At 42.8% G+C, this 13,606-nt stretch overlaps 1 protein-coding gene and 1 long non-coding RNA gene across 2 annotated transcripts in view; one reads left to right on the top strand and one right to left on the bottom strand.

The window, feature by feature from the left end:
• The window catches only part of RAB10 (RAB10, member RAS oncogene family), an 85,986-nt gene extending 74,705 nt beyond the window's left edge, over nt 1–11,281 (bottom strand). Inside the window, exon 1 of the mRNA XM_055327180.1 lies at nt 10,628–11,281. Coding sequence (XP_055183155.1) covers nt 10,628–10,754 — 127 coding nt within the window. The 5' untranslated portion in view covers nt 10,755–11,281. The remainder of the gene's footprint in view (nt 1–10,627) is intronic.
• Nucleotides 11,282–11,408: 127 nt separating this feature from the next.
• LOC129510888 (uncharacterized) lies at nt 11,409–12,565 on the top strand. Its single transcript, XR_008664711.1, has 2 exons — nt 11,409–11,948; nt 12,312–12,565. It is a non-coding gene; the product is annotated as an uncharacterized LOC129510888 (long non-coding RNA).
• The last annotated feature ends 1,041 nt before the right edge of the window (nt 12,566–13,606 follow it).

The following is a 13,606-nucleotide window of genomic DNA, read 5'->3' as shown; positions in this document are numbered from 1 at the left end:
GCCAGTAGGGAAATGCAAATTAAAACCACAATGAAAGTATCACTACACACATACCAGAATAGCAAAATACAAAATAGTAACACCACCAAATGCTGGTAAGGATGCAGAGAAACTAGATCACTCATACGCTGCTGGTGGGAATATAAAATAGTACAGCCATTCTGGAAACAGTTTGGTAGTTTCTTATAAAACTAAACATGCAATTACCATATGACCCACTAATTATACTATTGGGCATTTATCCCAGAGAAATGAAAACTTATGATCACATAAAAACCTATACACAAATATTCATAGCAGCTTTATTTATAACAGCCAAAATCTGGAATCAGCTGTGATGTTCTTCAACAGGTGAATGGTTAACAAACCATAGTAAATGCATACCATGGTATACTACACAATAAAAAAGAACTACTGATGATATATGCAACTTGGATGAATCTCCAGAGAATTATGCTAAGTGAATAAAAGCCAATCCCAAAGATTACATCTGTACAATTGCATTTATATAACATTTATGAAATAATAAAACATTATAAATGAAAAATTTCTGGAGGTGATAAATGGGGGTTGGGAGTAGGAGTACAGTTAAAAGAACACTAGGGATCCTTGCCCCTTGGACGGTTCAGTATCTTGACGGTGGTGGTGACTGTATCAACCTACACAAGTGATAAAACTGTAAAGTAGTATATATACTCGTGTGTGTGTGTGTGTGTGTGTGTGTGTATATATATATATATATACAAATAAAAATAAGTAAAACTGGGAAATGTAAATAAGATCGGTGTACCAAGCCAGATGCTAATATCCTGGTTGTGATATTATACTATAGTTTCAAAAAATGTTTTCATAGGGAGAAACTGAGTAAAATGTACAAGGGATTCCTCTATTACTTTTTTTTTTATTTTATTTATGATAGTCACACAGAGAGAGAGAGAGAGAGGCAGAGACACAGGCAGACAGAGAAGCAGGCTCATGTACTGAGAGCCCGACGTGGGATTCGATCCCAGGTCTCTAGGATCACGCCCTGGGCCAAAGGCAGGCGCTAAACCACTGCGCCACCCAGGGATCCCCTCCTCTATTACTTTTTATAACAGCATGTGAATCTACCATTGCCTTAACAAAAATTTCAATTAAAAAAGCATAAGCACTGCTGCTATTGATATGAAAGAAACAAATCAACATTGTCCTTCTGTTCTGATTTTGATACGTTGTACTTTTTGGGTCTCCAGAATACTGTTTTTTTCCATTTTCTAATGATTTACAACCTTGGAGGCTCTGTTTCTGGGTCATACTGGAAACTCAGTGTTCATCACCAGTTGCTGTTTTCCACAAGTAAATTATTTTTCATCTCTGGGAAGAATAATAAGCATCAAGTAATCACTTTCGCTTATAATCCATAATAATGTTTTCAAAAATTTTTTTTCTGATTTCAGATTTCCCTTCAGGTGAGTTTTCTTCACCAAAATATATTCTAACCACCTTTTCAAATTTTTTATCTTATAATCCAAATTTTAAAAACTTATTCCAGGGGCACCTGGCTGGCTCAGTAGGTAGAGCATGTGACTCTTGATCTCAGGGTTGTTAAGTTCAAGGTGTAAGTTGTAAAGTGGCTATAGACAGATAACCTAAAAATAAAATCTTTGGGGCGCCTGGGTGGCTCAGTTGGTTAAGCGCCTGCCTTCAGCTCAAGTCATGATTCCAGGGTCCTGGGATCGAGACCCACATTAGGGAGCCTGCTTCTCCCTCTCCGTCTACCTGCTGCTCCCCCTGCTTGTGCATGCTCTCTGTGTCAAATAAATAAAATCTTTTTTAAAAAATTAAAAATAAAAATAGAATCTTAAAAAAAAAGTATTCTATTAACCCCCAATATTCATCTACTTGAAGGAAGTAAATCTACGACCTTTACAAGACTTTTGGGATGTCTGGGTGGCTCAGCGGTTTAGCTCCTGCCTTTGGCCCAGGATGTGATCCTGGAGTCCCTGGATCGAGTTCCACGTCGGGCTCCCTACATGGAGCCTCTTCTGTCTCTACCTCTCTCTCTCTCTCTCTCTCTCTCTTTCTCTCTCTCTCTCTCATGAATAAATAAATAAAATCTTTAAAAAAAAAAAAAAAAAAAGAGGGCAGCCCTGGTGGCGCAGCAGTTTAGCACCGCCTGCAGCCCAGGGCGTGACCCTGGAGACCCTGGATCGAGTCCCACGTCAGGCTCTCTGCATGGAGCCTGCTTCTCTCTCTGCCTCTCTCTCTCTCTGTGTGTCTCTATGAATAAATAAATAAAATCTTTAAAAAAAAAAAACTGTTCCCTTCAAAACAATTTTTTAAAAAATAATAAAATTTAAAAATTTAAAAAAGATTTGTATCAGTCTTATGGGTTCAGATAATGTTCTATTAACATGCCCTAGGGATCCCTGGGTGGCGCAGCGGTTTGGTGCCTGCCTTTGGCCCAGGGCGCGATCCTGGAGACCCGGGATCGAATCCCACGTCGGGCTCCCGGTGTATGGAGCCTGCTTCTCCCTCTGCCTGTGTCTCTGCCTCTCTCTCTTTCTCTGTATGACTATCGTAAATAAAAAAAAAATAAAAAAAAACATGCCCTATAGTTTTAAACTTCATGACCAAACCATATCCATAAGCAACTTTCCCATGCATATCTCTTTAGCTAATCACACAACTTATATTTTATGCTAAGTAAGTTTCTAATTTGTAAATCACCACTCAACAAGCCCCTACACTTCTCTATTAATCACAGCTCCTACCAACTGCACTGACTGGAGAAACTGGTACTATTAAAATTTGACAGAGATTGCCAGTATTTCTCCTATCATTCTCTTTTACAAACCAAACAGGAGTATTGGTATATCCTTTGCCACATCTTATACACCATTATACACCACGATTCTGGAAATAAAAGTAATTATCCCTAACATTATCCATTTAGCTCTGCTCTGTTATGCTCGGAGTTTGCAAAGGACAAGTAACCTGAACAAACCTTTTAATATTCAGTGCTGATATTTGTTCCTCTTCCTCACTCCTGCCAAAACAAAAACAAAACTGGAAACCACTGCAACTCTACTTTTCAAATAGATAATTCTCCTACTCACTAATTTCTATCTTTTTTTTTTCATTTTTTTCAACAAAACAATGAAATTCTCAGAATGAGAAACATGGCCATAGACAGAATTAGATCTAGATTCTAGTGAAAACTTTCAGGGCACCTAGTTTTAGCTCAGGTCATGATATCAGGGTGGTGGGATAGAGCCATTGCCTTAGGCGTGGGGGGAGTCTGCCTGTCCCTCTCCCTCTGCTCCTCTCCCCACCTAGCCCTTGGGCACCCGTGTTCTCTCAAAATAAATATTTTTTTTTAAACCACAAAACCTCTTTCACTAATTAGCCACATAATCTTCTAAACTTCCTTCACCTCACTAGTCTATTTCCTAACTCTTTAAATTGCAGGGTTCTTTCCTGCATTAATATTTCATGATTCTAACATTCCACAGAGTTCTGTGTACAGACAACAAAAAAGACAAACCTGACTTCAGTATCTAAAAGTACAGACCAATGACACTAAAATGTGGTGAAGTACCATAAAGAATCCTCTGGACTCAATGACCACTGGTTAACAGTAGCTATTACATGGAACAGTGAGGGGCTGTCTGTGATCAAACACCCTTACAGAGAGAACTGGGGTTAAGAATTGGGTAGGGGTTTTTTTGGATTCTTAGTAAAAATATAGCATAAAATTTATTTTTTTTAAACTATGGTAAAATACACTTAAGACTTATCACCTTGGGGATCCCTGGTTGGCTCAGTGGTTTGGCGTGTGCCTTTGGCCCAGGACGTGATCCCAGAGTCCTGGGATCGAGTTCCACATCCGGCTCCCTGCATGGAGCCTGCTTCTCCCTCTGCCTGTGTCTCTGCCCCTCTCTCTCTCTCTCTCTCGCTCTCGCTCTCTGTCTCTCATGAATAAATTAAAAAATATATATTAAAAAAAAAAAGACTTATCACCTTAACTAGTTTTAAGGGCAGAGTGCTGTATTGTTAAATATATTCACATTGCTGTGCAACAGACCTCCAATACTTTTTCATCTTACAAAACTGAAACTCCATACCCACTGGACAACTCCCTATTTCCCTCTACCCCCACTCCCTGGGGGACTATCGTTGTACCCTTCACCATTCTACTTTGTTTCTATGAATTTGACTTTAGAAACGTCATGTAAATGTAATCATAGTGAATATTTACCTTTTTGTGCATTTTAACCATTTTTATGCATATAATTCAGTGGTGTTATATTCTAATTGTTATACAACCATCACCACTATCCATCTCAATTTTTTCATACCAAACTGAAACTCTGTACACATTAAGCAATAACTCCCCATTACCCAGTCCCAAGGCCCTGGTAACCACTATTCCACTTTCTCTATGAATTTGCCTATTCTAAGTACCTCATATAAATGCTCACAGTATTTGTCCTTTTTCTGGTCTGGCTTGTGTCACTTAGCACAGTGTTTTTCAAGGTCCATCCATGTTGTAGCATATACCAGAATTTCATTCCTTTTTAAGGCTGATACACTCTACGTAGACAATAATACATTTTGTGTATCCATTCATGTGGACATTTGGGTTGTTTCCACCATTTAGCTATTATGAATAATGCTGCTGCTAAACAGATAAATATTGATGAGGATGTGGAGAAATTGGAAACCTGGGGCAATGATAGTGGGAATGTAAAACAGTACAGCCACTAAGGAAAACAATATTGTGGTTTCTCAAAAACTTAAAAATAGAATTACCACATAAGCCAGCAATTCCACTTCTAGGTCTATACCCAAAAGAACTGAAAGAACTTGAACAGGTAATTGTATAACAAAGTTCATTTGTGATAACTCAGTCATCCTAATGGGTGTGAAATAACATCTCATGGTGGTTTTGATTTGCATTTCCCTAATGACTAGTGATGTTGAACACCTTTTCATGTGTGCTTACTGGCCATTTGTGTATCTTCTTTGGGAAAAATGTCCAGATAGTTTTTGATCAGTCCTAAAAATATGTGTTCAAATGAATGATTCATTAGGCACTCTGGCATTCCTATAGCATAAGCTGCTGACTGAGAATCACAGCAAAGTCCAGACACTTTTCATTTGCCAGAGGTTTTTGTTTTTGTTTCATTTCTCTAAAAAGCAGCCTCCCCATAAAAATGGGCTCAGTTCAATCTAATCAACCAATTCTTAAATGCAGGCTAGTGGAACCATCCTACCCTTCCAAAGCTTAGCAAAAACACTCAGAAAGACAACAAAAGATGCATTCATTATACCTCTCCCAGGGGCAAGAGTCTTTATCAATTTAACTTCTTGCATGGAGCCCAAACACTCCATTTCCCAATGAAAGATACTCCCTATGGAAAAGGTAATATAAGTCTAGGGAAGGAGGAAGGGATTAACAAAACCAAAAAGTAGTATATTCAGTAACAGCCTGCTAAAAATTGCTGCTTTGGGAAATGTCCATTAAACTACTATAACACCAAAAGGTAATGTTTTCCTGACCTCATACTACCAAGAGGGTTATAACCAAATCAACCACTGAAATCTGCTCATCCAAAACCAATAACTATCTTTTTTAGCAAACATTTCTCATCTCAAACAATCTTTGAATTTCTAAGGCTGGTTTTATAATAAAATTACTCTATTGGCCAAACAGCTAATATTCTTGAGTAAAGATCCCAATCGACTTCACGTATATAATGCTCAGAAAGTAGAAAAGAAAATATTTAAATAAAAACTATATTAGAAGATCCTGTCTGACTGTATTACCTGTCTGCCTGCCTGTCTTCCTTCACCCACTAAATGAAGAGATTCTTCTAGGTGCTTAGCATCTTTAAAAAAATTAAAAATTAAAAATTTTTAAATTAAAAAAAAAAAAAAACACCACCCTCTACTCTTGTGCTGCTTATATTCTAGTGCCCTTGGATCCTTGGACTCTCTTTGAAAATGGTAAGTGCGAAATATACCAGTAATTTGTTTTTGCAAGTCTGTCTACAATAAATCAAATCATTAATACCATACATAATTTCTGATGTAAACGTATGGGAATTTAAAGTACACAGAAATGTTTAAATACAGTTGTCTTTCACTGCACTATAAACATAATAAGCCTATAAAAATTCTTTCTTCCAAGAACCAATAACCAACTAAAATGATTCTGCCTGAAATAATGAGGACCTGCTTAATATTGGCAGCTTGGCCCTTCTGAATACCTACTTCTGAATACTCACTTAGCAAAGTAACTACCTATAAAAACCTCAGGAGGTTTTAACAATCAAGTAACAACTCAAATTTCACTACCATTCATAATTAAGAGAATGCTCCAGATTTTTTTTTTAAAAGCCAAAGGGGGGTTTACCTAGTCAACTGATAAAATTTAAAATCTTGGGGATCCCTGGGTGGCTCAACGGTTTAGCGCCGCCTTCAGCCCAGGGCGTGACCCTGGAGACCTGGGATCGAGTCCCACGGCGGGCTCCCAGCATGGGGCCTGCTTCTCCCGCTGCCTGTGTCTCTCTCTCTCCTCTCTCTCTCTATCATGAATAAATAAATAAATCTTAAAAAAAAAAAAGCTTAAAAAAAAATTTAAAATCTTTTTTTAAAAAGTGAAATAGTAGTATACATCCACAGTCATTTCTCGTCATCTGCATGTTAACCAACTAGCTAGTTCGGACATGCCCTGTTCAATATGGTAGCTACCAGCCACATGACTACTGAGCACTTGAAAGGTGCCCAATCTAAGTTGAAATTAGCTTTGAGTAGAACATACACATGAAGAAAAAAAATATAAAATCTCAACATTTTCTAAACTTTGATTACATAACAAAATGATAACATTTGGGATAAAAATGAATTCAAAATATCATTAAATTCTTTTTTGGGTGCCTGGGTGGCTCAGTTGGTTAAATGTCTGACTCCTGATTTCAGCTCAAGTCATCTCAGGGCTGTGGGATAAAGCCTCACACTCAGCAGGGAGCCTATTTGAGATTCTCTCTCTCCTTCTCCCTCTGCTACACCCCCTGCTCTCCCCAAAAGTGCAAGAGCACAAGCTCTCTAAAATAAATAAATCTGGGCAGCCCCGGTGGCGCAGCGGTTCAGCGGTTTAGCGCCGCCTGCAGCCTGGGGTGTGATCCTGGAGACCCGGAATCAAGTCCCACATGGGGCTCCCTTCCCTGCAGGGAGCCTGCTTCTCCCTCTGCCTGTGTCTCTGCCCCTCTGCCTGCCTGTCTCTCTCTCTCTCTCTCTCTGTCTCTGAATAAATAAAAATAAAAATTTTTAAATAAATATTTTTTAAAAAATAAAAATAAATTCTTGTTTTACTTTTTTTAAGATTTATTTTTTCTTGAAGATTATGGGCAGCCCCGGTGGCTTAGCAGTTTAGCGTCACCTTCGGTCTGGGGTGTGATTCTGGAGACCTGGGATTGAGTCACACTTCGGGCTCCCTGCATGGAGCCTGCCTCTCCTTCTGCCTGTGTCTCTGCCTCTCTCTCTCATGAATAAATAAATAACATCTTAAAAAAAAAGAGAGAGATTTTATTTATTTTGAGAGAAAGTGCATGCAAACGAAGAGCAAAGGGGAAAGGGCATTAGAAGTGGAAGGGAGAGAATCTCAAGCCAACTCCCTGCTGAGCCCAGAGCCTCTCCCAACTAACCTGAGCCAAAACCAAGAGCTGGATGCTTAACCAAATGAACCACCCAGGCACCCCAAGATTTATTTAAATTAAGAGAGAAAGCAGGAGTGCATGCATGGTGGGCAGAGGGGTAGAAGCAAAGGATCTCAAGTAGACTCCACTTAGCCCAGAGTCCAGAGCAGGCCTCAATCCCACAACCCCAAGGTCAGGACCCAAGCCAAAATCAAGAGACAGATGCTCAATAGACTGAGCCATCCAAGCACCCCATTCTTTTACTTTTGTTAATGTAAAAAATGTCTTTTTTAACTTTTTTAATACCAAAAAATATCACGTGGCTCACATTCTATTTGTTTCAAACAGCACTGGGTTTAAGACAACAGGCTTCTAAACCTGCACACAGAGTAATACGTGCAATATGTACTGGAGCTATGCTCAAAATTTTATACTTATGTATTTATTCATTTCTCGGTTCACACTCTTCAATCTATCTTCTATATCAAAATACCAAACATATCAAATATTTTTATATCAAAATATGAAAGTTTCAGAGTCTAATGTGAAATTGTTTAGCAGAGCACTAACAAATATTTGAGTGACCACTGTGCACAGGGCATTCAATCCATAAAGTAACTTACTCTGCTATACTTCAGTGGTCGAAAGGACACATATTCTATATCCTGCTAATATTTAGCACTCTGTTCCTACAGTGTGCCTGGCACCATGCTAGATGTTCTACCCTCCCTCATCCATAAAATCCTCACAACTACCCTATGTAGTAGGTCCTATTTATTTATTTTTATTTATTTATTTTTTTAGTAGGTCCTATTTAAAGAAGAAACTGAAGCACACAGAAATTAAGTAACTTGCCAAAGCCCACAGATTGTGGAAGTAGGATTCCAACTCAGCAGGCTCAAACCAAAGCCACCACACATTTTCCCTAATAAAAGGACTACACAGGGTGGCTGGTTCAGTTGAAAGAGCACAGACTCTTGATCTCAAGGTTGTGAGTTCAAGCCCCATGATGGGTGTAGAGATTACCAAAAAACACAAATAAAACTTCTTTTAAAAAGGACTACACAAGATTGTGTCATCTTACAGGAGGACTGGGTTCTACTTGTGGGTGTGTACCCATTATAAAAAGACTGGAATAGACGGGGCTTAATGCATTGCTTCTCATTCTCTGCCTACTCTTCTCAATAGCAGGTTAAAGTTGACCACACAAATGAAATCCTTGATCTCACAGACTATGTTCCTTTTCCAGAATTTCTAGGCCCTATCCCATCCCTCTGGTCCAATTCCTATGTCCTGCAGGCTTCATTTCAAACACCGTATCTATGCAAGCCCAGTTAAGACTCCCCATGATTCAGGCTAATCACCCTTCCTCCCTATGCTCATCCCTATTGTAGCAGTTCCCACACTCTGTCCTCACTAGACTGCTCAAGGGGTCTATTGTGTTCACCACTTACAGTACCTAAAACCGTGCCTAACATTAGGTGCTCAATAAATATTTGCTGATCTAACCACTTGACCCACCCAGCTACAGCTAAAAGTCGAATATTAAAAGCAAACTTAGTGATAGGAGGGGCTAATCCACAAGCAGAGAACAAGTTCTAAATGTCATTAAATTTATGACAGGTCAAAAGAATAGTACGATATACATGAAATAATGATTGCAATGACTCTTACCCACCCCAGAAAAAGGAAGAGTAAAATTAGAATCTATTTTAAATGATCACTTGCCCAATTTAGTTTCAGCATAATTTTGTAACAATGAATTAAAACGTTGTCCTAAGAAATCCAAATCAACCATTCCAGTAATGCTATAAATTGAAATCAGCTTAATTTTGACAATTCCCAGAGTTCAGAGAAGACTGGAGTTGCTTTTTAAAATCGTCTCAAATATAAAACTAGTTACACTTATAACTGGATTTCACTGCACTCCCCCAATGCTGAGTGCTGGGCTCCACATGACAGGAGCAACCATGTGTCCTTTAAGATATTTACGGGGGGTGGGGTGGGGGGAGAAGGGACGGTTTCCACACACAATTCGTTTAACACAAATTGTGTTAATGCCACTAAATTTTCTAACCAGAGTCCAAAGGGACTTTCCTAGAGCCTTCTCTTTTCCAAAACGGGAAACCGACCTAAAAGGTCAATCTTTAGTTCTTACTTACTAATCTAAGTAATCCTGAAACATGAGGTGAAAGTACATGAGAAGTTCTAGGGCTAAGAGGACCGGCCAAATGTTTTCCTATAAACCGTAGCGTAAAGTCAAATGGAAGAGAGGACTTCATTCTTTCGGGTTTGAGGACAGAAAATGATCATCTCTCTTAGATTACTGCTCCTGTTGATGTCTGGAAAAGCACTGTGAGGCAAACATGCCAACTCAGTCCCACCCCAAGCACGAAGAGCCTCCGATTGTTTGACACATCAATGGATTAGTCAACGCGGGGGAACTCACTTTTCCCCTCTAATTTGCTTTAATTATTCCTCACACAAACCCTCAAGTTTACTCAAAGTTATGACCATATGGAATCTTCTCTCGGCCCCTAAGTATTAAATCCAGGCCTTTACCAAACGACTACTACGGCTTCAATCCCATCCCCTAAAATAAATCCCTTACAAGTATCGTACATCTAGTTAACGCCACACAGATATGGAAAAAGCCAGTCCAGGCGCTTAAAGAAACAGCATTTTGGAACGTGGTTAATGCTGCATATTTTGCAACAGAGGCAATGAACAGAGTGGGAGACTCGAAAGCAAAAGACCGGATGGAAAGCATGGGAAGACCCCGCCCCAAGCAAGCTCGACGTCGATTCAAACAGTAACTTGGGTCTGTTCGCCTGGAATCGGAATCACTGAAACAAAGGCGTTTATTACGGGAAGCAAGATGTCTGGAGTTAACAGAAACGGTCTGCAGCTACCCAGACCGTACACCATCTTCCCACAGGTCTTACCTATGGTGGAAATAAAGGTGGTATTGAAGGCATCATCCGAAAAACGAAAGAGGACGCAGGTCTTCCCTACTCCCGAGTCTCCGATCAGGAGCAGCTTGAAAAGCAGGTCGTACGTCTTCTTCGCCATTGGGAGGAGCGGCTCAGGCTCTCGCCGCCGGCGGCCCCAAGGGATCGGTCCCTCTCACGACGGCCAACTCCTCACTTGGGCGTTCTCAGGCCGGAGGACCGGGGTAGCGTGGGAAAAACGAGGGCTCGAGAGGGCGCGGGCGACCTGCGAACGGCCTCGTCGAGGAAGCCCCGACGGTGGCGGCGTCCGGTGCCTCCGAGGGCGGCGACCGCGGCTCCGCAGCCTCTCCCAGCCGCTCCGCCCGGTTCCGGGGAGTCGGTCGGGACAAAATGGCCTCCCCTCCCCCCTCAGGGCTGCTCGGCCGGGACGCTCCCACGGGCGAGCGAACAAGCTCTGCCGTCGAGGGAGCGCGGCGGACGTGAGGACAGGCTCTCTCCCGAGCAGAAACTCCGCGCCAGGACGCGGCGGCGGCAGCGAAGGAGGACCCCGAGCCGGCGAGCCCAGCTACATAGCCACAGGAAGCCGAGCCTCCCCGGCCAGAGCCACCTTTTCCCCGTGCCCTCTCACGCCGGCGTGCGCGCTGCCTGAGACGCACGCAAGGACGTACGCCCGCCCTCCCCTCGCGCCCTCGCCCTGCGGATCGCCTCTGCGCACGCGCGCCGGAGGGTGTCGGGGCACGCGGGGGCGGGGAGTGGCGCGCCGGGGTCTCAGAGCCTCAGTCTAGGGCCCCGCGGAGAAGAGAGAGGGGAGGGGCGAGAGAGGGCGAGGCCGCGGGCGCGCTCCCTGCGGCCGCCTGATAGGGCGCGCGGCGCTACGAGCACGCCCCGCGGGGAGGCGCTGCCTGGCGACTGCGCAGGCGCGGCACGCTGGAGTAGCCCCTTGGCACCCCCCACACCCCCCCGGGCTTCTTCCGGGGGTCGCCCTCCTGGCTACGCTGAGGAGGCTCCCGGCCGCGTGTGTCGCGTGTGTCGCGTGTGTCGCGTGTGTCGAGTTGAAGGTCTCGGCGCACTGACAGGCTCGGACGGCCGTAAGTTCCGGTGCAGCGGCGGCTCGTCAACGCGAGAAAAAAAAAAGTGGCGCCCTGGGTCGTTAATAGGCTCTTTGCTGAAATGAGACGCATCCCCGGAGTGCCCGCCCTCGTGGCTAATCGTGACGGGAGAAACATTTAGACCTCCATCCCGCTTTGCTTAACGAGCACGAGTCGACGTTCCAGAGAGCAGCAGTTTGAAGTGGAAAAACTGGCCGGCCTCTCAGGTTGGGATGATGTCATCCGCCTTTCAGGGCAAGGAGAGGAGGATTGAGGAACACCTGGGCGCAGGGAGGACCTTCCCGCGAAGTGGAGGCTGGGGTGCCGGGCGCCGCGGCGAGAACCCGCTGCAGGCCTTGCAGTCCGTTTTGGAAGCCGGGAGAGCCCCGAGCGCCATGCAGGGGAAGCACGGCCCCTCCCTGCCGCCAAAATCGAACCACCGGTGTCCAAAATTGAAGGATACTAAAGCCAGCCCCAACCCGACGCTGCCTCTTCCTGGCACTCTCTTTTCATATGCCTTAAGCAGCCCTTCCTTCGGGCTCCCCCCGTCAGGCTTTATGCTTCCCTCTTCCTCTCCTTCCTTTCTGTAGGTTAAATAGTCGTCCTCCTGCCCTGCCATTCCCAGTGTGTTGCACCGCCGCAAAGCACACCTAGAGAGAGTGTCATGGCTGGGAAGTTGAACCTGTGGTTCGTCCTGATACAGGAGAAAACCCTGAGACATCTGGAAACATCTGGATTGAGACAGAAGTAAAAACTACATTTTTACACCCTGCCGCACCCCCTCCCGCCGGAAAAAAAAATGTTATGTATATTTAATATGTAATTAAAATTGGTCTTTGAGGGATCCCTGGGTGGCTCGGTGGTTTAGCGCCTGCCTTTGGCCCAGGGCACGATCCTGGAGTCCCGGGATCGAGTCCCGCGTCGGGCTCCCAGCATGGAGCCTGCTTCTCCCTCCTCCTGTGTCTCTGCCTCTCTCTCTCTCTCTCTCTCTCCACGTCTATCATAAATAAATAAAACAAACAAAATCTTAAAAAAAAAATAAAATTGGTCTTTGAGGCAGTTAGGGTAATCACATTTCAATCTCCCATTTTTTAAAAGCTTGGCTTGCGTTCTTCCTTCCCAATCACCCCCAAAACCTCCCTACTGAAAATGCTTGTCTTCTTTAATACACCTCGCCCTTCAGTTTGTTTCTATGATTGCTCTTGTTTCTCAAACCTTATCCTCTATGGATCATTCTTTTTCCAGTCCGGAGTGTCTTAAGATAATACCAACAATTCTAATATAACTGTGCAAATCAAAATGAGCTATGGCCAGTGCTACACAGGTTTGTCATCAATTAAGCCATGACATTGTGCACCTCGGGGACTCCATTGATGGCGTGATTCTCCCATTCAAAATAAGTTTGATTAACTCAAGCCCCAGTATTGTGAAGCATTTTTTTTTTGATGTCATGATTTTTAAATGTAGAAAGCCTAATTAATTCCACTACATAAATTTTGGGAATTAGGGCAGCTAAATATGGAAAATCAATTTTTAAAACTATGCTTTATCCCAGTTGTTTCGAGCAGTTATATCAATTAGCCTTTTCTCCACAGGCTCCATATTCTGAAACCTTAGGAATTAATTACACTTATTAACAAATTGTATTTATTATTGAGTCAGGATTGTAGAATTTTAGAGCTTTCATTTTTTTTTTTTTTTAAGATTTATTTATTTGAGGCACTGAGTGCTCAGCAGTTGAATCTCTGCCTTTGGCTCAAGGCATGATCCTGGGATCCAGGATCCAGTCCCGCATCAGGCTCCCTACTAGGAGCTTGCTTCTCCCTCTGCCTGTGTCTCTCATGAATCATGAAAATATTTTTAAAAGATTTTTCTCTCATGAAAT

The sequence above is a fragment of the Nyctereutes procyonoides genome, unplaced genomic scaffold (genome assembly GCF_905146905.1).
Source record: "Nyctereutes procyonoides isolate TBG_1078 unplaced genomic scaffold, NYPRO_anot_genome, whole genome shotgun sequence".
NCBI classification, from domain to species: Eukaryota; Metazoa; Chordata; class Mammalia; order Carnivora; family Canidae; genus Nyctereutes; species Nyctereutes procyonoides.
Note: the sequence above shows the minus strand (reverse complement) of the source record. Positions and strands in the feature narration are given on the sequence as shown.